Source organism: Triturus cristatus, chromosome 5_1 (genome assembly GCF_964204655.1).
Source record: "Triturus cristatus chromosome 5_1, aTriCri1.1, whole genome shotgun sequence".
NCBI classification, from domain to species: Eukaryota; Metazoa; Chordata; class Amphibia; order Caudata; family Salamandridae; genus Triturus; species Triturus cristatus.
Genome location: NC_140587.1, coordinates 179,097,213 through 179,122,367, shown reverse-complemented (window position 1 = coordinate 179,122,367; position 25,155 = coordinate 179,097,213). Strand labels below are relative to the sequence as shown.

The 25,155-nt window shown below is 48.1% G+C and overlaps 1 protein-coding gene across 1 annotated transcript in view; it reads left to right on the top strand.

The window, feature by feature from the left end:
• The window catches only part of LOC146830595 (ATP-dependent RNA helicase DHX58-like), a 143,192-nt gene that overhangs the window by 71,326 nt on the left and 46,711 nt on the right, over positions 1 to 25,155 (top strand). The window contains exon 11 of the mRNA XM_085604788.1: positions 11,832 to 12,022. Coding sequence (XP_085460914.1) covers positions 11,832 to 12,022 — 191 coding nt within the window. The remainder of the gene's footprint in view (positions 1 to 11,831; positions 12,023 to 25,155) is intronic.

The window sequence follows — 25,155 nt, the reverse complement described above, 5'->3', positions numbered from 1 at the left end:
TACTGTGCAACCTTGAGTATTGTTTAAAGAAGAGACTGCAGAGTGGATGGCAAAACCTGGTCAATATCCTATGCGGGAAGTTCCCCCAGTGTGGATGCCAGGTAATCCTAACGCTAACCCTGCTGTCCCGGGCCGTTTTCAGCGAGTGTGGATACACCTCCCTTGGAAACGTTCGGAAGTTTTACAGGTGAAGCAAACTTTGCCTGACCCCCGTAAAAATCCTGCAGGTTATTACAAGGAGCTGTCCCAATTGGTGGATGCTACTGTTATGAACCTTGCTGATATTGACATGTTGTTTGGCAATGTAGTGCCTCAGCCGATTTGGGCGAAAATCCGTCACGAGAATCACGTGGCCGAGTTAGGCGGTGACTGGGCCGCCCTTACGGCGGCAGACGCTCAGCAAGTTGGTGGGGCTAAGCCTGAACAGCTTATTGTGGATTTGCCCCAGAGGATAATTACTCTTATGAAAACGCTTATGCCAGCGATGCGCGTCAATTGGGACAAGTTGTCCGCGTGCAAGCAAAAGAGGGATGAAAGCGTTTCCGATTTCTTTACGAGATTCGAGGAAGCATTTGTTGATCATAGTGGCCAGGACATGAGTTCGGAGGGTGGTCAGCGGCTGTTTGTTGATAAGTTTGTATCGAACTTGTTGCCCGAACTTAGCAACAAGTTGAAAAATTCTGAGAGTTCGTGGGCTGTTTCTACCACTGCTCAAATATTGGCTACGGCCCAATATTACGAAAATAGAGAAAAGGAAGAAAGTGAGCGTGCAGATAAGAAAGCGAAGGATCTTAAAACTAAGGTCTTATTGCAGCAAGCATATCCTCCGCGCTCGAATTTCAGTGACTCGCAACAGGCAAATCGATCGCAATCACAGTTTTCCAGATCGCAGACGCGAAATGACTCTCCCGCACCTCGTTTTGTGTTGGGATATAATCAAAGTGCATATTGTCGAGGGGAGGGCCATTTGAAGTTTAATTGTCCGGTTCTCCGTGATAGGAACAATGGTGTGTCAGCTCGAGGAGGACGTAGTGGTCCTCAACAAGCTTCCCGTGGTAGAGGTCGTGGAGTTACTCAGAATCAGGTCGAGCGTTTTGCCACTTCCTCAGACTCGCAGAATTGTTTCGATCGACGCGAAACATCGTCCGGTAGATCTGCACAGTATCATGTGGATGACTGTTACGTCGAGCGTGATGTTGATACGGACGGTATCTACTAGGACAGCCATAGACAAAGGAAGGGAGAAGTATCAGTTCCGGTTGATCAGAGAGGGCCTTATGTTGCAGTAGCCACATTGGGCGTCGTTGAGCCTTTTCTGTTGGACACTGGTGCAGCAAAAAGTTCCATTATGCATTCGAAACTCCCTGGCGCGCCTTTGTCTGGCTTAACGAATGTTTCCGTTGGATTCTCTGGCGCCCCCGTTAGCAATCAAGTTTCTAGCCCCTTGCCCCTTAAGATTGGGTCTCATGAGTTAGAAGCTCCTTTGATTTGACTACTGGTTGTGGTGAGAATCTTTTGGGCTTGGATTTGTTGAAGAGGTTACATGCGACTTCGTACTGCTCTCCTACGGGTGTGGAGCTTACATTGGGTGAGAGTGTGATTTCCCCTATGTATCTATGCATCGATAAGCTCCCACCGGAATTGAGTTCTCTTCCGGTTTCTTTGTGGGCGACAGGTCCCAATGATGTGGGCCTGCTGGATATACCACCTTATGTTGTTCAATTGAAAGTTGATGCGCGCTTACCACGCATACCCCAGTATCGTATCTCCCTTGATGGTGAACGGGCCTTATTAGCGATCATTTATGATCTGATCGATAAAGATGTTATCGAGGAGACGCGAGGTAACGTGTGTAATAGTCCCGTGTTGCCTATCCTGAAGCGAACTGATCCCTCCAAGCCTCCCGTGTACCGTCTAGTTATTGCCTTACGGGAAGTAAATAAAATTGTTGTCCCGCAGTTTCCTGTGGTGCCCGACATTACAGCTTTATTGACTCTGATTCCAGCCTCTGCATCATGGTTCTCGGTAATCGATCTGAAGAATGCGTTCTTTAGCATTCCAATTGCTGAGGAAAGTCGTGATTTGTTTGGGTTTTCATTAGGCGGTTGCAGTTTCCGGTTCAAACGCGCACCTCAAGGCTACTGTGAGAGCCCATCGATTTACAGCCAAGCTCTTAAGAGTCAACTGGATGCGTTTGTGCTGCCGACTGGTGCGGCTTTAATTCAGTATGTCGACGATCTGTTGGTGGCTGCAGACACTGAACAAGTTTGCAAGACCGCTACTGTGTCACTGTTACAGCATCTCTGTGACTTACACCACAAGGTGTCACCTTCTAAACTACAATATTGTTGTCAAGAAGTTACCTACTTAGGTCACTTATTGTCAAAGGCGGGAAGAAGGTTGACCCCTGAAAGAATCGCAGCAATTGCTCGAATGACTGTGCCGACGACTCAGAGAGATGTGCGTGCCTTTTTAGGTATCACGTCATACTGCAGACAGTAGATCCCAAATTTTTCACTGTTAGCGAAGCCATTGATAGCTCTCACGTGCAAGGATGTTTCGACTCCTTTGCCATGGACGGAGGAATGTCAGAAAAGTTTTTCTGAACTACGTGATGCGTTGTGTTCGGCTCCTGTGTTAGGTACTCCTGATTACAGCAAGCCATTCACATTATACGTCCACGAGAGGGAAGGTTGTGCGTTGAGTGTTTTAACGCAACAATTTGGTGGCAAGCAGCGCCCGTGTGCATATTTTTCCTCGACCTTAGACCCGGTAGCTAGAGCGTTGCCAAGTTGCTTGAGGGCGACAGCGGCAGCAGCGGCGTCTATTCGGCAGTCCGCAGGTCTTGTTATGGATAATATGCTCATGGTGATGGTTCCGCATGCAGTTGATACTCTCTTGAATCGGAGAAAAACTCAACATCTGACGAGTGCAAGGTTGTCTGGGTACGAGCTGACCCTTTTGGCAAGTCATATACAGATCAAACGTTGTAATGTACTGAATCCGGCGACATTGTTGCCGATTAATATGGAATCAGATGAGGTGCCGCCACATGATTGTTATTTACGAACTGAGGAAGAAACAAAAGGTCGTGTGGACCTGAAAAACACTCCCTTGACAGATCCCGATGGTACTTTGTATGTGGATGGCTCTTGTTTTAAATTGCCGAATGGCGATGTGACGACTGCGTATGCTGTAGTGACGTTGAGCACGGTTGTGGAAACTGCGAGATTGAATCAGAATTCAGCACAAGCGGCAGAATTGATTGCATTGACAAGAGCGTGTGTTTTGTCTAAAGGAAAGCGAGTGAATGTGTTTCGTACGCCAGAACAGGTAACCCACGAAGGTTTCAGGTGTTGTTCCCTGGCACCGCTGGGTCTTAGAATAACCCAGTCCTTCATCTCCTTTAAGTCACCACTAGCCTTGAAAATCCAGGACAGACAGTAGTTGGAGCTGGGTCTCCAACCTTTTCTATAGTATGAGCTACTTATGTTCAGTGAAAGTCATCCTGAGCTACTAATATTATTAGAGTTTTAATACTGACCACTTCAGACAAGTTTACATTAGTGGCCACCATGTGCAAGATTACTAGCAATGTGAGTGCATCAGGCACGGTTCCCAGCAGTAATGTAAAAAATGCTTTGTCAATGTGGAATGCCTCTAGATCGGTAAAAGATCACAGTTATGGCTGCAATGCCCCTTGAACCAAGTTATTATTGGTAATACAGCTCTCCTAAGATCATCACATGAGCTCTGAAAATACACACATTTCCGTCTCAAATACACACGTTTTGATTTAGCTGTATATGTATTAATTCAACCAAACAAAAGCTTCTAATTTAGTAGGCTGGGCTGAACACAGGAGATCTACTTATGAGTAGCTGACGAGCTACTCGTTGGAGAAGCCTGCAATAAATAATGAATTGATTTTCCCTGCTTTTACTATTTATGAATTGTCTTTTATATGATGTATCTTTTGTGATCTGAATAAAGAATTTGAAAACTACTGGCAGAGAAAAATGTCCCTGCTTGCGTAATACAGAAAATGTGTTAAATTACACAGTTTAGTGTAATTTAGATTACTGAATTACAATTTTGCTCACCTTTTAGTTCTCTATGCTTCATTTTGAGTGCTGCAGGGAATTCGATTTGAACGCAGATGTTGTTTTTGCCTGGTTTCAGATTCCAAGTACTCCAAAATTACAGCACTTCTGGGGTTTTTCTTACACAAATTCCTCACTTATAAAATTGAGGTATTTGCACAGTCACTAAAGAGAAGAATGTGTGGATTTTAGCTGGTGTAAAACGACATTAGCGTTGTAAATCCCTCATTCTGACATCAAAAACTTCACATTGGGCTGTTAAATAATTCCTGGGAAATACTAAAAGATGCATATCAGATATTTAACGAGGCATTTTTAAGGCCTGGGCAGATTTTTAAACCAGTGAAATTTACAGAATTCCTGAATTATGTGTTGTACTAAAATCCCAAAACGACTTTAAATTTAGCATTTTGTGATTTTGTATAACTTTTTTACCTACGCGCACCTTGTGTAAAACAAATCTCATGATGTACCAGAAGAAGATTAGCACACACTGAAAATGTGTCTCCGAGAGATTTTTCGAGGCATATGAGCTGCAGATTATACACTGTGCATAGCTCGCCATCTGGTGTTGGGCCCGGATGTTTTCAGTTTGTTTTTCCTCTTGGAAAGTCTTTGGAAGTCACGAGTTCGGTGACTCCTCCCTTGGTTCGTATTGCGCATGGGCTTCGGCTCCATCCTCAGATTATTTTTTTCCGCCATCGGGCTCGGATGTAATACTTCGCGCTTCGGTTCCGAACTTTCCAGTTCAACCGATCGGCACAAAATCCTCGCTCATCGAGATCCTTCAGATAATAAATCATCTTAATCACCTTCTCTTCGGCACTTCTACGATTCCGGTCGTCGACGGCGGGCTTCGGGCCTATTCCGGCTCCGGTCTCGGCTGATGGAAATAACTCCTTTCAAGAAGTGCCCTCGATGTGGGTCCAAGTTTCCCCACACCGATCTCCACGAGGTGTGCAACCTCTGCCTCTCCCCTGAACACGAGGCTCGAGACTGTCCCGCCTGCAAGTCTTTTCGCTCCAAAAAGACCATTCGAGATCGACGGGCTAGACGCAACATGGCGCACTCCTCGACCTCCGCTCCAGTCGACATCTTCGGGGCCGACGTCGAAGCTCCGGGACAGCAGAACATCGAACAGGAGGACGACGACCTCGTCAGTGCTTCCGAGGCCGACGACTCAGATGTGGAGGACATCACCCCGGCGCAGAGGGTCGTGAGTACAATACCCCCTCCCACACCCACGCCGACACCCAAAAAGGCTTCGGTCACACCTTCGCCTTCGGTCATAGGCAAGACCAAGGACACTGCTTCGCACACCCCGCCTTCGGGCCCGGTAAAGAAGCCTATTAAGCCTTCCGGCAGCTTGGGCTCGAGCCAGCCTACCATCGGTACCGAAAAACACCCTTCGGCACCGAAGAAAAGATCGGCCTCCATCTCCACACCGAACCCAGTACCAAAGCCTTCGGTGTCGAAACCTACCCTGCCTGTGCCGACCAAACATCACAAGGCCCTCGGCTCCGACACTCCCGTGCCGAAGCCTTCTTCGGCGCCGACCAAAAAATCGGAGGTCCCAAAGAAGCACGGCTTGGACAAGCCTAAAAAGCCGTCGGCCCCGAAAACTTCGGCGCCGACCGAACAACCAGTGTCGCAAGAACTTTTTACACCGGATCCTCTCCAAAAGACACTCACCAAGGATCCAAAAACTGGACATTTGACATTGTCTACAAAAAAGAGACACTTGGATAAACCAGCTCCACCTCCAAAGAGGAAAGACACTGCTACCTCCCCTTTCAGAGTGCCTTCCCCTCCTCCTCCACCTCCTCCACCCTCCCCACCTCTACCCTCTCCACCCCGCCTCATCGTTTCCCAACCTTGTCTCCTGTCCCAGATGACTTAGGAGACCCATTGTATGATCAAGCAGATATGCCACAGGATCCCACCCCTACTGGATCTCCAGACCCATGGGACGATTATAATAATCCGGACATCCCAGATGTCCCACAGGATGACCTTTACCCATCTAGGCCATCCTCACCTGAAGATTCCTTGGGTTTTCACCACCTATTACAAAGGGCGTCACACTACCACGGGGTGGAGTTACATACTGACCCGGTGGAGGAGGATTTTCTCCTAGACACCTTTGAAGATGCACATAGGTCTACTGCCATCCTACCTATGTTAAAAGGGGTGATTAAACATGCACCGGAAGTCTTTAAAGACCCAGTCAGGGCCAGGGTCCTAAACCCCCATATAGAGAAGAAATACAAAGCCGCCCCCACAGACCCTTCATTTATTAAAGGTCCTGCACCATTGGATTCCCTAGTGGTATCCACAGCTAGGAAACGCTCCAATTCTCAGGCGTCAGGCGAAGCACCACCACCTGACAAAGAGTCCAAGCTCCTAGACGCGTCAGGGAAGCGCACTGCGTCGCAAGCCGCCAACATATGGCGTATCGCCAATACGCAAGCGCTATTGGCCAGATACGACAGGGCACATTACGATGAGTTAGTGACCATCATGCACCATCTCCCAGAAAAATATAAGAACAGGGCCAATGAATTGATCCAAGAGTGAAAAATAATAACTAATACCTCTATTCGCTGTGCCCTAGATGCAGCAGATACAGCCTCCAGGGCCATAAACACCAGTGTCCTTCTACGTCGTCATGCCTGGCTCAGAGTTTCAGGTTTTAAACCTGAGGTACAAGCCTCTATATTAAATCACCCATTCCAAGATCATCTGTTTGGCCCAAAAGTTGATGAAGCCCTGGAAAAGATCAAAAAAGATACTGACACAGCGAAATCCATGGGAGCCCTACAGTCACACACTCCTAGGCGCTCCTTTCGCCGCTCTTCCTATCGAGGCACGGGCAGAGGCTACTCCTCGGATAGTGCATCCAAGTCCTACAAATCCCCTCCTCAATCTACCTTCACAAAGGGTTATCAAAGAGGCGGATACAGAGGCAATAATAATAAGGGCAGAGGCAAAACAAATACCGCCCGCTCTGCCACACCTACTACCCAATGACTTTCCCCCCGCTCCCTCCAGACCATTCCACTCCGGTCGGGGCAAGAATACAACATTTCCTTCACGTCTGGGAGACAATCACCTCAGACAAATGGGTGACACAAATTATTCAGTCAGGGTATTGCTTAGAACTAACATCTGCCTCCCCAAACATTCCACCCATGCACCGCCCTATGTCTCAAGAACATACTGCACTGCTAAAACAGAAGGTGACCTCCCTCCTGCAAAAAGGAGCCATAGAGCAGGTCCCCATAAATCAGCAAAATTTAGGGGTCTACTCCCTGTACTTTCTGATTCCAAAGACAGACGAGACTCTATGACCTATCCTAGATCTCAGACCTCTAAACTCTTACATACACTCAGACCATTTTCACATGGTAATCCTTCAACAGGTTCTCCCACTGCTCTCCCAGAACGATTTTCTCACCACTCTGGACTTGAAAGACGCATACTTTCATATTCCAGTACACCGGTCTCACAGAAAGTACCTTAGATTTGTGGTGGACGGGCAACACTACCAGTTCAAGGTGCTCCCGTTCGGGGTAACAACAGCACCAAGGGTATTCACCAAGTGCCTAGCAGTAGTGTCTGCACACCTCAGAAGACAGCACATTCACGTCTTCCCGTATCTGGACGATTGGCTAATAAAAGCCACGTCCTACGAACAATGTGTGCATCATACCGCCGCTACAGTCCAACTACTCCACCAGCTAGGGTTCGCGGTGAACCATCAAAAATCCCACCTGGTACCATCACACACAAAACAATACCTCGGTGCCACCATAGACACCTCAAAAGCCATAGCCTATCCCAATCCTGCCAGGATTGCAAAGATACATGCTCTGCGCCAAAAATTCATATCCCAACACTCTCTCCCAGCAAGAGTGTTTATGCAACTGATAGGGATGATGGCCTCTTGCATCTTCATAGTGCCCCATGCAAGACTCCAGATGCGTCCACTCCAAGAGTGCTTAGCGCGCCAGGGAAACCAGGCCCAGGGACAACTGGCAGATCTGGTGTTGGTAGACGGTCGCCCCCATCGCTCTCTGCAGTGGTGGAACACCACAAACCTTTCCAGAGGTCGACCATTCCTGGACCCGGTCCCACAGATAATCCTCACAACAGACGCATCGCTCTCCGGCTGGGGAGCTCATCTGTTACATCTCACAGCACAGGGCACAGGGACGCCACAACAAAAGTTACTCCACATCAACCATCTGGAGTTACTAGCAATCTTCCTCGCCCTCAAATCCTTCCAGACGCAGATTTCAGGCAAGGCAGTCCTCATTCGCACAGACAACATGACTGCCATGTACTACATTCAAAAGCAGGGAGGCACACACTCTCCACAGCTCTCTCAGCTAGCACAGAGCATGTGGAGATGGGCAATTCCACAAAAAAATCTTTCTCCTGGCCCAACACGTCCCAGGAGTCCAAAACACCGTGGCAGATCTGCTCAGCAGACAGACGCAGCAGATCCACGAGTGGGAACTTCACCCACAAGTTCTTCACCCGTTCTTTCAGAAGTGGGGGCATCCACACATAGATCTATTCGCCACCCACGAAAACAAAAAATGCCCAAGCTTCGCCGCCAGATAGCCACACCCATTGTCCAAAGGCAATGCGATATGGATGAACTGGTCAAACAAATTTGCATACGCTTTTCCACCTCTCCCACTAATTCCATTAGTGGTGCGAAAGCTACAACAGCATTCCCTAACACTGATCCTAGTAGTTCCAACATGGGCCAGACAACCGTGGTACACCACACTGCTGGAACTCTCAGTAGTACCACACCAAAAGCTACACCTCTCACCATGCCTCCTAACCCAGAACCATGGAGAGATCAGGCACCCGGACCCAGCTCAGCTCAACCTTGCGATCTGGCTCCTGAGGTCCTAGAATTTGGATACCTTAACCTTCCCCCTGATTGCATGAACATTATCAGGGAAGCTAGACGCCCTACTACTAGGGCATGCTATGCGGCAAAGTGGAAAAGATTGGTTGTTTACTGCCACAACAACACAATCAATCCTTTAAATGTGTCCATACAGCACATCATATGTTATTTACTCCACCTACAAAGGTGTAACCTAGCATATACTTCCATTAGGTTACATCTCGCTGCCATTGCTGCTTACTTACAGAACAGGCAGCACCTATCACTCTTCAGAGGGCCTGCCATCAAGGCCTTCATGGAAGGCCTCAAAAGAGTAATTCCACCCAGAGTACCACCCTCACCGGTCTGGAATTTGAATATAGTTCTCACACGGTTAATGGGACCCCCTTTCGAACCACCACATAAATGTGAGCTCCAATTTCTCACATGGAAAACAGCTTTTCTAGTGGCCATCACTTCCCTCAGAAGGGTTAGTGAAATACAAGCACTCACTATACAGGAACCTTTTCTCCAAATGCATCAGAACAAGGTTGTACTCCGCACCAACCCAAAGTTTCTACCCAAAGTCATTTCTCCATTCCATTTAAACCAGTCGGTAGAATTACCAGTCTTTTTCTCACAACCTCAAACTGTTGCGGAAAGAGCGTTACACACACTGGATGTAAAAAGGGATTTACATTACTACATCCAACGCACACAACCTTTCAGGAAAACCAAACAGCTATTTGTCTCCTTCTCTCCACCACATAAGGGCAACCCTATTTCTGAATCAGGGATAGCTAGGTGGATTGTAAAATGCATACAGATTTGCTACCACAAAGCAAAACAAACGCTATCGGTTCCCCCTAAAGCCCACTCTACAAGAAAGATAGGGGCTTCTATGGCTTTTCTAGGAAACATACCACTAGATGACATATGCAAAGCAGCCACATGGTCAACACCGCACACTTTCACAAAACATTACTGTGTAGATGTGCAAACCAAGCAACAAGCTACTGTGGGCCAGGCTGTACTCCAAACACTGTTCCAAACTACTGCAACGGATACCGGTGGTCGCCGCTAGGGTTGGGTACTGCTATATAATCTATGCACAGTGTATAATCTGCAGCTCATATGCCTCGAACGGAATATGCTACTTACCAGTATGCATCTGTTCTTGGCATGTAGAGCTGCAGATCTATACACGCCCACCCGCCTCCCCGGCTACCTGTATCCGTTCCAGTCTTATCTTATTTAGATACAACACACATGGGTTTCTTTACTGTTACCACTACGCTCCCTCTTTCCCTGCTGGCGAAAAACAATCTGAGGATGGAGCCGAAGCCCATGCGCAATACGAACCAAGGGAGGAGTCACTGAACTCGTGACTTCCAAAGACTTTCCAAGAGGAAAAACAAACTGCAAACATCCGGGCCCAACACCAGATGGCGAGCTATGCACAGTGTATAGATCTGCAGCTCTACATGCCAAGAACAGATGCATACTGGTAAGTAGCATATTCCTTTCTGTACCAGTCTCTTTGAAGTACCTTGCCAGATGTGTTTGTTTATGAGAGGGACACCCTCAGTGAAAAAACTGATATGAGATACCAACAAACCAAAATTTGCTGCAAAAGCATAATTTCATAAAATTTTCATGGAAGTTTGTGGCATTTCACAGGAAAAAGGTTTATCCTGCAAGACTTAGAATGAAGCCCTAAATGTTTGGGTGGATGTAGGGTGAGATGTTGCTGCTAGTGAAAGATGTAAGACTACTGGAACTGAAGACGGAAGTCCTCCCCGGAAGTGCAAACTTCTCCCATGGCATCTAGGGTGAATTCACCTTGAAGGGTGAGTCTGAAACTCATACTCTGACCCTTTCATCTTTTGTCCCCTGCAGAGAATGTCCACAGTTGTCCCTGTTTTAGGCCAGCTACATTGGAGGTTGTTTATGAATAAAAATGTCTCCATTACATTGAGAGCAACCTGGGAGGGTGATATTAGTCCGCTTGAAGACAAGGAATGGATGGAAGCACTGCAGGGCCCAAGAGAGGTGTAGATAAGGGCAACATTCCGACTGATTCAGTTGAATGTCCTTCACAGAGTATACTACCCCAAAACGGTGTTACACCGAATGGGACAGAATGAAGATGCACGGTGTCAGAGAGTGTGGAATGGAGGGGACCTTATTCCATTTGATATGGGGTTGCCTAAGAGTTTTGGCAAAGAGATGGAGAAGTACTGACGGTAGTTATGGGAATATACGTGCATTTGACACCGAAATGGTTTCTACTTATGATTACCGGGGAGGAAGCCTGGCCCAGATACACAAGGCAATGGGTGGCTTTGGCACTGTGAGTAGCAAAGCGGAATGTTGCAAGGAGATAGGGAGCAACCGGTATTCTGACAGTAGGGAGTGGAAAACCGACTTAGACTGGTGTAGGCAAGCAGAACAAATAAAATACAAGAGCAGGGGGTACCCGAGGAAATGGGAGAAGATATGGGAGCCTGGCAGACCTACAGAGATCTACGAGGGAAGTAGTGTAGGTAGGTACTGACATGCAATGAGTTGCTATTGTAAAGATCTATGTACCATTGATTATATAATAAACAAAGATATTGTAATCCAATGTAACTGTCTCCCGATTGTGCCAATTGCTGAGCATATATTAATAAAAAGAACTTTAAAAAAAAAGAATGTCTCCATTAAGACATGCTCATCTATCCAGGCCCCTGTTTTTGCACCTTTGTGCATGTATCCTGCTGTATCATTCATGCTCAATATCTTTAATTGCCTGCATTATCACATTCTCTATTTAGATCCGGAAACTGCAAACAGAATCAATCATTTCCAGGAAAGTGAAACAACAGAAATTAGATGAAAAGAAAAGGATATTCCGACCACAGGATGTTCGACTTTACTGTAGGAACTGCAACGCAGCAGTCGCCCATGGCACCGACCTATGCACGATTGAGAACTCCCACCATGTTAACATCAATCTTGACTTTAAGTAAGTGTTGTTATTTTATTTTTTAAATATATTTTATTTTGGTAAAGAGCTCAACTCAACATTACACATATGGTTTCTACGTGCTAGGAAGAATAAATGGCAATGGCCAGACTCTTAAAACCAAAGATTATGTGTCTAGCAGAAAGATAGATTATCGTTACTTCTCAAGATCAAGGGAACAGCATTCCAAAATGAGAGATCCATTGTAGAGAAAGTCTGGCTTTCCGAAAGCAAAACACTTAGCAAAACGTTGGAGGATCTTAGAATTCTCACAGGTACATACCATTCTAGACACCATTGGAGGTAGAGTGGGGATTCTGTCATCTAGTTCAGCTACCTTATTACAGGAAGCTAGTAAATCTTTTCCAGAAAAGGAATGGCTTGACTAAATCTAGGAACATAATAGAGTTTGGTCTTGCACAACCACTTCAGTTGTAACAAATGAGTTCTAACATATCTTTGGAACTTTGTGTTCGAGGCATATGAGCTTCAGATGACACACTTTTGCATAGATTGCCATCTGGTGTTGGGCCCGGATGTTTGCAGTTTGTTTTTCCTCTTGGAAAGTCTTTGGAAGTCACAAGGTTGGTGACTCCTCCCTTGGATGGTATTGCGCATGGGCTTCGGCTCCATCCTCAGATTGTTTTTTTCCGCCATCGGGCTCAGATGTAATACTTCGCGCTCCGGTTCCGAACATTTCCAGTTTGACGATCGAAGCGGAATCCTCGCTCATCGCGGTATTGTCCAGATCCAGATCTCCTCAATTACCTTCTCTTCGACACATCTTCGATTCCAGTCGTGGACGGCAGCCTTCGGGCCTATCCAAGCTCCGGTCCCGGCTGATGGAAAGAACTCCATTCAAGAAGTGCCCTCGATGTGGGTCCAAATTCCCCCACACCGATCTTCATGAGGTGTGCAACCTCTGCCTCTCCCCTGAACACAAGGCTCGAGACTGTCCGGCCTCCGTTCCAGTCGACATCTTCGGGGACGACGTCAAAGATCCGGGACAGCAGCACACCGAAGAGGACCTCGTCAGTGCTTCCGAAGCCGACAACTCGGATGTGGAGGACATCACCCCGGCGCAGAGGGTCGTAAGTACTATACCCCCTCCCGCACCCGCGCCGACACCCAAAAAGGCTTCGGTCACGCCTTCGCCTCCGGGCCTAGGCAAGACCAGAGACACTGCTTCAAACACCCCACCTTCAGGCCCGGTGAAGAAGCCAAATAAGCCTTCTGGCGGCTCGGGCTCGAGCCAGCCTTCCAGCGGTGCCGAGAAACACACTTCGGCACCGAAAAAGAGACCGGCCTCTACCTCGACACCGAGCTCCGCACCAAAGTCCTCGGTGTCGAAACCCAGCCTTTCTGTACCGACCAAACCCCATAAGGCCCTCGGCACTGACACTTCGGCGCCGAAGCCCACCTCGGCGCCGACCAAGAAATCGGAGGTTCCCAAGATGCACAGCGCGGACAAGCGTAAAAAGTCATCGGCCCCGAAACCTTCGGCGCCGACGGAACAAACATTGTCACAGGAACTGTTTACACCGGATCCCTTGCAAAAGACACTTACCAAGGATCCAAAAACTGGACATTTGGCACTCTCTTCTAAAAAGAGACATTTGGACAAACCGGCTCCACCTCCACCTCCAAAGAGGAAGAACTCTGCTATCTCCCCTTTCAGAATGCCTTCCCCACCTCCTCCACCCTCTCCACCTCCGCCCCCTCCGCCTTCTCCACCCCCACCTCATCGCTCCCCAACCCCGTCTCCAGACGATGATGATCAGGGGGACCCATATGACGATCCAGGGGATGTGCCACAAGACCCCACCCCTACAGGATCCCAAGACCCATGGGACAACTATAATAATCCAGACATTCCAGACGTCCCACAAGATGACCTTTACCCTTCCAGGCCATCTCCACCGGAAGACTCATTAGGTTTCCACCACCTACTTCAGAGGGCGGCACATTATCACGGGGTAGAGCTACACACTGACCCAGTAGAGGAGGATTTCCTCCTCGACACCTTTGATACCGCACATAGGTCCATACTACCTATGCTCAAGGGGGTAATAAAACATGCGCCAGAGGTTTTTAAGGACCCAGTCAGGGCTAGGGTCATTAACCCATGCATAGAAAAAAAGTACAAAGATGCCCCCACAGATCCTGCCTATATCAAAGGGCCAGCGCCACTGGATTCCCTAGTGGTTTCCACTGCACGGAAGAGGTCAAACTCCCAGGCGTCAGGCGAAGCACCACCACCTGACAAAGCGTCAAAGCTACTGGACGCGTCAGGAAAGCGCACTGCGTCACAGGCAGCCAATATATGGCGTATCGCCAACACTCAAGCGCTATTGGCCAGATACGATAGAGCGCATTATGATGAATTAGAAACCATCATGCACCATCTCCCAGAAAAACACAAAAATAGGGCCAATGAATTAATTCAAGAGGGTAAGACTATAACTAACACCTCTATACGCTGTGCCTTAGACGCAGCAGACACAGCCTCCAGGGCCATTAACATTAGCGTCCTCCTCCGTCGCCATGCTTGGCTGAGAGTTTCAGGCTTCAAACCTGAGGTACAGGCCTCCATCCTAAATCATCCCTTTGACCAAGAACACCTATTCGGCCCAAAGGTAGATAAGGCCCTCGAGAAAATGAAGAAGGACACGGATACGGCGAAATCTATGGGAGCCCTGCAGTCACACCCTCCTAGGCGCTCCTTTCGCCGCTCTTCCTTTCGGGGTACGGCTAGAGGCTACTCCTCAGATAGCGAGTCCACTTCCTACAAATCCCCTGCTCAATCCACCTTCACAAGGGGTTATCAAAGAGGCGGCTATTGGGGCAATAACCATAAAGGCTGAAGCAAAACAAATACCGCCCGCTCTGCCACACCGCCGACCCAATGACTTCCCCCCGCTCCCTCCAGACCATCCCACTCCGGTCGGGGGCAGGCTACAAAATTTCCTTCAGTTCTGGGAGACCATCACCTCAGACAGATGGGTGACCCAAATTATTCGCTCAGGGTACAGCCTAGAATTGACATCTACCCCCCCAAACATTCCACCCAGGCAACGCCCAATGTCACAAGAACATTCCACATTACTGAAACAGGAGGTAATCTCCCTCCTACAAAAACATGCGATAGAACAAATTCCCGCCAATCAGCAAAATTTAGGAGTCTACTCCCTATATTTTCTGATACCAAAAAGAGACGAGACTCTACGACCTATTCTAGATCTCCGGCCTCTAAACACATACATACATTCGGACTATTTTCACATGGTAACACTTCAGCAGGTACTTCCGCTCCTCTCCCAGAACGACTTTCTCACCATACTGGACTTGAAAGACGCATACTTTCACATTCCGGTACACCATGCTCACAGAAAGTACCTCATATTTGTAGTGGACGGGCAACACTACCAGTTCAAGGTGCTCCCATTCGGGGTCACAACAGCACCAAGGGTATTCACCAAGTGCCTAGCGGTAGTGGCGGCACACCTCAGAAGACAGCACATTCACGTCTTCCCATATTTGGACGACTGGCTAATAAAAGCCACGTCCTACGACCAATGTGTACATCACACCGCCACTACAATCCAACTACTTCACCAGCTAGGCTTCACGGTGAACCACCAAAAGTCCCAGCTAACACCATCCCACATAAAGCAATACCTCGGTGCCACCATACACACCTCAAAAGCCATAGCCTACCCAAATCCTGCCAGGATTGCAAGCATTCAGGCTTTGCGTCAAAGATTCATACCTCAACACTCTCTCCCAGCAAGAGTGTTTATGCAACTGATAGGGATGATGGCCTCTTGCATTTTCATAGTGCCTCACGCAAGACTCCAGATGCGTCCACTCCAAGAGTGCTTAGCGCGCCAATGGAACCAGGCCCAGGGGCAACTGACAGATCTGGTGTTGGTAGACAGTCGCACCCATCGCTCTCTACAGTGGTGGAACACCACAAATCTTTCCAGAGGCCGACCGTTCCTGGACCCGGTTCCTCAAATAATCCTAACAGACGCATCGCTCTCCGGCTGGGGAGCTCATCTATTACACCTCACAGTGCAGGGCACATGGACGCCGCAACAAAAGTTACTCCATATCAACCATCTGGAGTTACTGGCAATCTTTCTAGCCCTAAAATAACTTTCAGACACAGATCTTAGGCAAGGCAGTCCTCATTCGCACAGACAACATGACTGCCATCTACTACATTCAAAAACAAGGCGGCACACACTCTCCACAGCTCTCTCAACTAGCACAGAGCATATGGAGATGGGCAATTCCACACAAAATCTTTCTCCTAGCCCAACATGTCCCAGGAGTCCAAAACACCATGGCAGATCTGCTCAGCAGACAGACGCAGCAGATCCATGAGTGGGAACTTCACCCACAAGTTCTACACCTGTTCTTTCAGATGTGGGGGCATCCACACATAGACCTCTTCGCCACCCACGAAAACAAAAAATGCCCAAGCTTCGCCCCCAGATACCCACACCCATTGTCCAAAGGCAATGCGATATGGATGAACTGGTCAGGGAAATTTGCGTACGCCTTTCCACCTCTCCCACTAATTCCATTAGTGGTGCGAAAGCTACAACAACATTCCCTCACACTGATCTTAGTAGCTCCAACGTGGGCCAGACAACCGTGGTACACCACGCTGTTGGAACTCTCGGTAGTCCCACACCAAAAGCTACACCTCTCACCATGCCTCCTAACCCAGAACCATGGAGATGTCAGACGCCCGGACCCAGCTCAGCTCAACCTTGCGATCTGGCTCCTGAGATCCTAGAATTCGGATACCCTAACCTTCCCCCTGACTGTATGAACGTTATTAGAGAAGCTAGACGCCCTACCACTAGAGCCTGCTACGCTGCCAAGTGGAAAAGATTTGTTGTTTATTGCCATAACAACACAATCAATCCTCTAGACGCATCTATACAGCACATCATATGCTACTTGCTCCATTTACAAAGGTGTAACCTAGCATACACATCCATTCGGCTACACCTCGCAGCAATTGCTGCTTACCTACAGAACAGACAGCACCTATCACTTTTCAGAGTGCCTGCCATTAAAGCCTTCATGGAAGGCCTCAAACGAATAATTCCCCCCAGAGTACCACCCTCACCTGTGTGGAACTTAAATATAGTTCTCACAAGGCTAATGGGACCTCCCTTCGAACCTTTGCATAAATGCGAACTGCAATTTCTCACATAGAAGACAGCTTTTCTTGTAGCCATCACTTCCCTTAGAAGGGTCAGCGAGTTACAAGCACTTACTATACAGGAACCTTTTCTCCAAAATGCACCAGAACAAGGTTGTTCTCTGTACCAACCCAAAATTCCTACCCAAAGTCATTTCCCCCTTTCATTTAAACCAATCAGTAGAACTACCGGTATTTTTCTCACAACCTCAAACTGTTGCAGAAAGGGCTCTACACACGCTAGATGTTAAACGGGCCTTACTTTACTATATCCAGAGAACACAACCTTTCAGAAAGACAAAACAACTATTTGTCTCTTTCTCTCCACCACACAAAGGCAACCCCATCTCTAAATAAGGGATAGCTAGGTGGATTGTAAAATGCATACAGATTTGCTACCACAAAGCAAAACGAACGCTATCTGTTCCCCCTAAAGCCCCCTCTACGCGAAAGATAGGGGCTTCTATGGCTTTTCTAGGGAACATCCCATTAGATGATATCTGCAAAGCAGCTACATGGTCAACACCGCACACTTTCACTAAACATTACTGTGTAGATGTGCAAACCAAGCAACAAGCTAGTGTGGGCCAGGCTGTACTAAAAACACTATTTCAAACAACTGCAACAGATACCGGTGGTCGCCGCTAAGGTTGGGAACTGCTATATAGTCTATGCCAAAGTGTGTAATCTGCAGCTCATATGCCTCAAACGGAATATGCTACTTACCAGTATGCATCTGTTCTTGGCATGTAGAGCTGCAGATCTACACACGCCCACCCGCCTCCCCGGCTACCTGTATCTGTTCCAGTCTATCTTACTTAGATACAACACACATGGGTTTCTCCACTGTTATTACTACGCTCCATCTTTCCCTGTTGGCGAAAAACAATCTGAGGATGGAGCCGAAGCCCATGCGCAATACCATCCAAGGGAGGAGTCACCAACCTCGTGACTTCCAAAGACTTTCCAAGAGGAAAAACAAACTGCAAACATCCGGGCCCGACACCAGATGGCGATCTATGCAAAAGTGTGTAGATCTGCAGCTCTACATGCCAAGAACAGATGCATACTGGTAAGTAGCATATTCCTTCTCAGTTGGAGGGCTGCATTTATTTGTATCCCTAGATTAGTTCTGCCTTGTGGCAAACTCCCATTAAGAGGGTGTTTACAGGACGCCAGACGTCCTTGCTTTCACCCACCAGCAATACCTCTGTGTTTTCTATGTTTGGCATTAACCAGCATTTCCCCCGTCCACTCAGTAACTCCCAAAAGACAGTTTTAAAAGATCTTTGCTGATGCACTATTGCTGTCCACCCTCTAAATAAGCAGCATGTCATCGAAGTAAGTATAGATATGGAGGCCAAGAGGGAGGATGAATTTTGGCAAGGGAAGAGCCATGAACATTTGAAAGGCAAAGTGAAAGCATTAAGCTGTGGGCAACTAAAAGAGTACTAAAAATAGATAAAAAAGGAATCATGAAGACTCACTGACTCGGTCATCTAAAGCTAAAATAATTTAAACCAAATAAGATCTCGACCTTCAGTACTATGCCATGGTTTTGCAGCCCATGGTCAAGACTGTCAAATGCTGCAGATGGGTAAAAGAAGATCAGGGCACAGATACTCTTAACAACCACCATCAAGTAAAGACTCTGCTTCAGCAACTAATACAGTCTGTGTGCTACATCCCAGGTGAAATCTCATTTGGGTACTGTCTTAAAGTATGTTATTTTCAAGTTCGGCACAGAATTGGTTTGGAACGTGCTTTGCAAGTAAGTGTATTTTGCTGCTTTTAACTCACGTTTCACTCACCCCTGGGCACTTTCCCTTCAACTGCCTTGAAGTCCCCTGCACAGCGGATTTCAGCGCTGTTGCAGGCAGGGAACAATCTTCGCCGCCATCGCGCGCTCGATCCCCGGGCCACGCCCACTTTCTGAGGCCACGCCCACCGAACCTTCAAAGAGCCGCGCTGATTCACTAGCGCGCCAGAATCACTGAACCACTCCTGAGGCGGAAGCCGGGAGAGTATGCTCTGTGTGTAATTTTAAAACTGCTGTATTTTGCTGCTTTTAACTCACGTTTCACTCACCCCTGGGCACTTTCCCTTCAACTGCCTTGAAGTCCCCTGCACAGCGGATTTCAGCGCTGTTGCAGGCAGGGAACAATCTTCGCCGCCATCGCGCGCTCGATCCCCGGGCCACGCCCACTTTCTGAGGCCACGCCCTTTTTCTTTCTTTATTAATGCGCATTTACCGGAAGCGCAGCCAAAGGCGAGCCCGTCTGCGCCCGTCCGCGACCGGCCGGGACTAGGGGCTATACCCCCTACTGGTCCCACTCAAACTCTGCCCACACCAATTCGCTACTCGCGCAGCGAGCTATTGGCCTTTAACAAAGCCAATACAAACACAAAACCACATCCCTGTACCCAAACTGGCCCAGGCTTATCCTATGGACCCATCTCCTGCCTTGCTTGTCGATGGTCCAGCATGAGTCAAACCCTAACAGACTACCACATGATCCCCGATAATAATCATCTCGCGTTGAATTGTCTATATCTCAACGCAAGATCTCACCCTAAACATTTCCTTGATATCTGGGATCTACTCATATCCAAGACCCCAGACCTGGTTTTCATCACCGAAACCTGGTTATCTGAAACCAGTGCTCCAGACCTAGCAAACGCCATTCCCCCTAACTACAAAATCATCACACAAGATAGACCGGGCAAAAAAGGTGGCGGAGTTGCTGTGATATTCAGGGATTACCTAACATGCCTCACTGAACCTACAATTGCCTATATTGAACCTCAGACCCTACCATTCAAAGTACTTTTTGAGGGTCTTACCATCATAGCCGGTGCAGTTATATATAATCCCCCAGGACAACAAGCCAGTCTCGGTGCCAAACTATTGAATCAACTGCTACCACTCTGTCTAAAAAACAAAAACTATATGGTTGTTGGCGACTTCAACATCCATTATGAGAAAACGGATGCCCCAGGATCCTCCCAATTGGAATATGACATGAAAATTCTCCAACTAAGACAGTGGATAGTGGGTCCCACGCACTTAGCTGGCCATACACTAGATCTACTATTTACCAGTATCGAATGCACCGATATAAGAGAAATCCTTCCCCTATCCTGGTCAGACCACTCCATGATATCCTTCTCATTTAAATTTCCTGGCAAACCTCCAAAGCCTAAAACAGCCCCTCTTATCTCCAATAGAGCCTGGAGGCTAATCAATGAATCAAACTTTGAGAAATATTTCTGTGAAGTGGACTCTACACAACCGGACGATTCCCCTGTCTGTAACAACGTCGTCCTATTAGATGCCAGAATACGGCAAACATTAGACAAACTAGCACCCATGCGGGAATCTAGGAAAAAAACTACAGAGAAATGGTACACCTCCCACCTAAAAAATCTTAAAAAGGACTGCCAAAAACATGAACACTTATGGAGACAGAAGAAAGACAGCGAAGCAAGACTAAATTATACCTACAAACGGAAGCAATATATTTCGGCATTCAAAGATGCAAAGAAGGTCTATTTTACCCAACGCATTCAGGAGAACAGTAACTCAGCTAAAGAACTGTTCAGAATAGTAAAGGAGCTTAGTAAACCTTCGAGCACCTCACAAACCCTCACCCCCTCAATTGAGGCTTGTGAGCGTATTAGCACCTTCTTTTCTGATAAAATCAAAAAAATATATTCCACCTTTACCGCCCAAAATACTTTCAGTACCCCAGACAATCCTTGCAAGACTGTTATTTCATCAGAAAGATGCAAAGACCAATCAGACCCATGCAATGCACCTCGCCTAACCAGTTTTGAACCACTCTCTGAAGAAGAGGTTTTAGCGGTATTGAACACTGTCAAATCCGGTTCCCCTTCGGACCCTTGTCCCCACTTCGTGTTCTCTAAAATCGCACCCACGCTCTGCCCCTTTGTCACCCAACTCTTCAATAAATCGCTAGTCACTGCCATCTTCCCTGAGGCATGGAAACACGCCTCCGTGACCCCCCTTCTGAAGAAAGCGGGATCTGATATTTTCAATCCAGAGAATTATAGACCTATCTCCCAGCTCCCTTACCTCTCCAAAGCCTTGGAGAAGTTGGTCAACGTACAATTGACTAAGTATCTAGAAGACAACTCTCTTCTGGATCCTTCCCAGACTGGTTTTAGAGCTAACAACAGCACCGAGGCAACGTTGCTGGCAGTGTCGGACAGTATCAGATCCTCCACCGATCAAGGTGGAGCAGTGGCACTGATACTGCTTGACCTGTCAGCGGCGTTTGACACGGTATCCCACGACTGCCTGCTGAACATACTCCTGAGTAAAGGAGTTCAATCTACAGCACTGAACTGGATTCAATCCTTCCTAAGCAACCGTACCCAGGCAGTGCATATGGGCCAGTTCCATTCAAAACCCAACCCCATCGGCTGTGGGGTCCCTCAGGGGGCCTCACTGAGCCCCACTCTATTCAATGTCTATATTTCATCTCTGGCTGACATTGGAAGGAAGTGGGGCATTGGCATCTGCTCTTATGCAGATGATACACAGCTGATGGTGACTATGAACGAAGGGCCCGAGATAACCAAAAAAAAGCTACATGACTGCCTCTCTGAGATGGCCCAATGGATGCACAACCATTGTCTAAAACTAAATGCTGGCACATCTGAGATCCTCCTGTTCGGTGGAGCCAAACGTGTGTGGGACGCCACATGGTGGCCACCTTCACTGGGATTGGCCCCCATTCCCAAACAACACGCCAGAAATCTGGGAATCATTATGGACGATGCCCTGTCCATGAAGGATCATGTCCGCTCCCTTTGGGGCAAGGGTTTTGCTATATTAAAACTCCTCGCAAGGATATTTCCTTGGATACCCTTGGACTGTAGACGCTCAGTCACACAGGCACTATTGGTCAGCCGCCTGGACTATGGCAACGCACTATTCGAAAGGATGAATGAACAACTATTCTCCCGCCTACAGGTCTTGCAAAATCAGGCGGCCAAACTGGTCTGTAATAAAGGCAAACGAGACTCGGCATCGGAATGCCTAAAGAAACTCCACTGGCTTCCGATGCGCCAGAGGTCTGCCTATAAACTGCTTAGCCATGCGCATAGAGCTTTATATAAATCTGGCCCTACAATTCTTCAAGGGAAAATCGAGTTCTATGTTCCCAACAGGAATCTACGGTCGAGTCAATCAGCCCTGGCCAAACCCAAACGAATCTATAAAGTCAGAACAGGCGGCCGCGCCTTTTCCTACCTGGCAGCCAAAAGGTGGAATGATCTACCTACCGACCTAAGACACACTATCAACTACCTTCAGTTCCGAAAAAAACTGAAAACACATCTTTTCCCCAAAACGTAACCTTCCAGCATATGCCTTCAGTAGTCCCTCTTGGTTCATAGCTCCGTGATATCCCTTGGGATGAGTGTCGCGCTCTATAAATACCGCAAATAAATAAATAAATAAATAAATAGCGGAGCAGGGCGATATGGTGGTAATTCACCATTACACTAAAAACAATACTCACATTCTTCAGTAAGGGCTTTTCTTAAAGTGGAACTATGCCCAGATCAAGGGACCCTTTAATAATGCTACATGAGGCAATATTGTTTCATTGATATGACTAAGGGCATCCTTACGATGCCGGTCGGACTAGCTTCCAAGGTCCTGCCGGACGAGGTTGGACCGCTCAAGGTCTTGTCCGTAGTGGTCGGTACCCCAATCTGCTTCTCTCCAGCAGTGTCCACATGGATTCCTTCCTCCAGGTCCCCCCTACACCTGGGCAGTTGAACTCCGATGACTATGATCCTGTGGGCGCCGGAATCAAGGTAAGTCCTTCTGCGGTATGTATCTCCATCGACTGGACTGTGCACATTCTGCCACACTCCAGCAATGGGGTACATGGCGCACAAGGCACATCCCCACATGTCATGCATGTGTGTGCAATTGACATGGTTTCTGTGAGGTTAATACGTATTTGCAGCAACATATTCATGGATATATACTCCACCTTAGCTGGGACCTCTGCTGTAGCAGTGGTTTCATCGCAGTTTGGCTGGGGGAAACCATTCGGCTTCTGCGGTTGGAAAGTGCTCGCGGAGATGGCGGCTGGACGGTCGCTCTGACATGCATCGTAATGGGGCCCTTAGTTGTTTCACTAGCCATGGCTCCAAACTGATCCGGATTTGAGTAAAGAAAGGTGTAGTTGATATAAATCAGATACATGATTGATATTTATAAATGTATATAAAGTCTCTCTTGGTAAAGGTAGAAGAATAACTGGATGGATCATAGTTTTTAGATGTAGTGGTATCTTTAATCACTTCAACTTTGGAGACAATGAAAGAGGCAAGATCCCACAAAGTTCTGCAGAGGCCAAAATATTGTTGTGTTCGAGGCATGTGGGCTGCTGAATTCATATCTGTGCATAGATCGCCGCCTAGTGTTGGGTCCGGATGTTTGCACGTTGTTGTCCTGGAAGAGTCTTCGAAGTATCCTGGGATAGGTGACTCCTCCCCTGGACTACAGTGCGCATGGGCATCCTCTCCATCCCCAGATTTTTTTTTCCGCCATTGGGTTCGGATGTGCTTATCTTGACTCAAGTTAGGAAAAACTTTTTCCAGGCCAAAAGGCCTTTAGTTCGCGTCGGTACTGTTCCCGATCAGTATCGATAGTATCTTGTTAGTTTACTAACTTCCAGAACCAACTTTTTCGCATTTTACCCGACCATCGACACGTCATCGACGATGGAATCGAGGACACCATTCAAGCGGTGTCCTGTATGCAATGCGAAATATCCCCATATCGACGTCCATCCGGTGTGCAACAAATGCCTTTCACCGGATCACGACGAATCTACATGTATGGCCTGTGCCCGATTCCGATCCAAGAAGACTCTCCGGAATCGACGAGCAGCGAGACTCGAAGCGCAGCAAGCGGCACCGGCCCCGGCCAACATCTTCAGCGCCGAAGACGAAGATGTCGAAGACGTGGAGAACCTACCCTCCAGCCCCGCTTCCGAACACGATTCCGGATCGGAAGACGTCGAAGAACGACTCTTTTCCAGAGATGAAGCCGACACCGAGGTAGGAGACTACAATGAGGCCTTAGGGGCCGAAGAGAGTAGCTCCGGTGACGAGCAAGGCCTACCCGTACACACTGAGGATATCCCAGTGCGCCAGTCTATGGCTCTGGTCGAGGGATCGCCTTTGGGCCTTACCCAAGACCTATCCCGCAGTTCTTCGGCCCCGCCCTCTGGCCCGGCCTCGGACATTCAGCGGCAGCCATTACTACCCAACACGGCTGGTTTCCCTTCTTCGAAACCGAAACCGAAAGCTGTATTGGTTCACCAGAAACCGAAACCGAAAGTGACGCTGGTCGGATCGAGGCCCACCACACCTTCGACGCCAGCAAAACCCGTCGGCACCGACCGCACCAAACGAGACTTCGGTGCCGAGCTTGCAGCAGCCGACGTCGGCGCCGACACACGGAAGAAGACCTTCGGTGCCACCAAACCTACTCGGCTCCCGGCACCGACACAATCGGCTCCGACCCCAAAGGTCAAACTGCCTGCTGCGTCTCACACCGCTTCGACAGCACCACCAAAGGCACACTCATCAAAGACGTCGACGGCCATTACCGCCCCTCGACTCGATGACTCCCCGGCGCCGAAGAAGTCCACGCCCGCCTCTACAGAACCGGTCGGCGCAAAGGACTCGATGGCGCTCCAGGTGCGGCCCGTTGCTGCGCAACGCACCAAACACAAAGCAGTCCTCCAGGACACGTCAGGCTCCGAGCCGATAAAAGCTCCAACAGCCTCTTCGGCACCGGCCAACATCACTTTTGGCCTGCCGCCATCCACGGCCCCAAAACTATTCCAAATCAGAACAC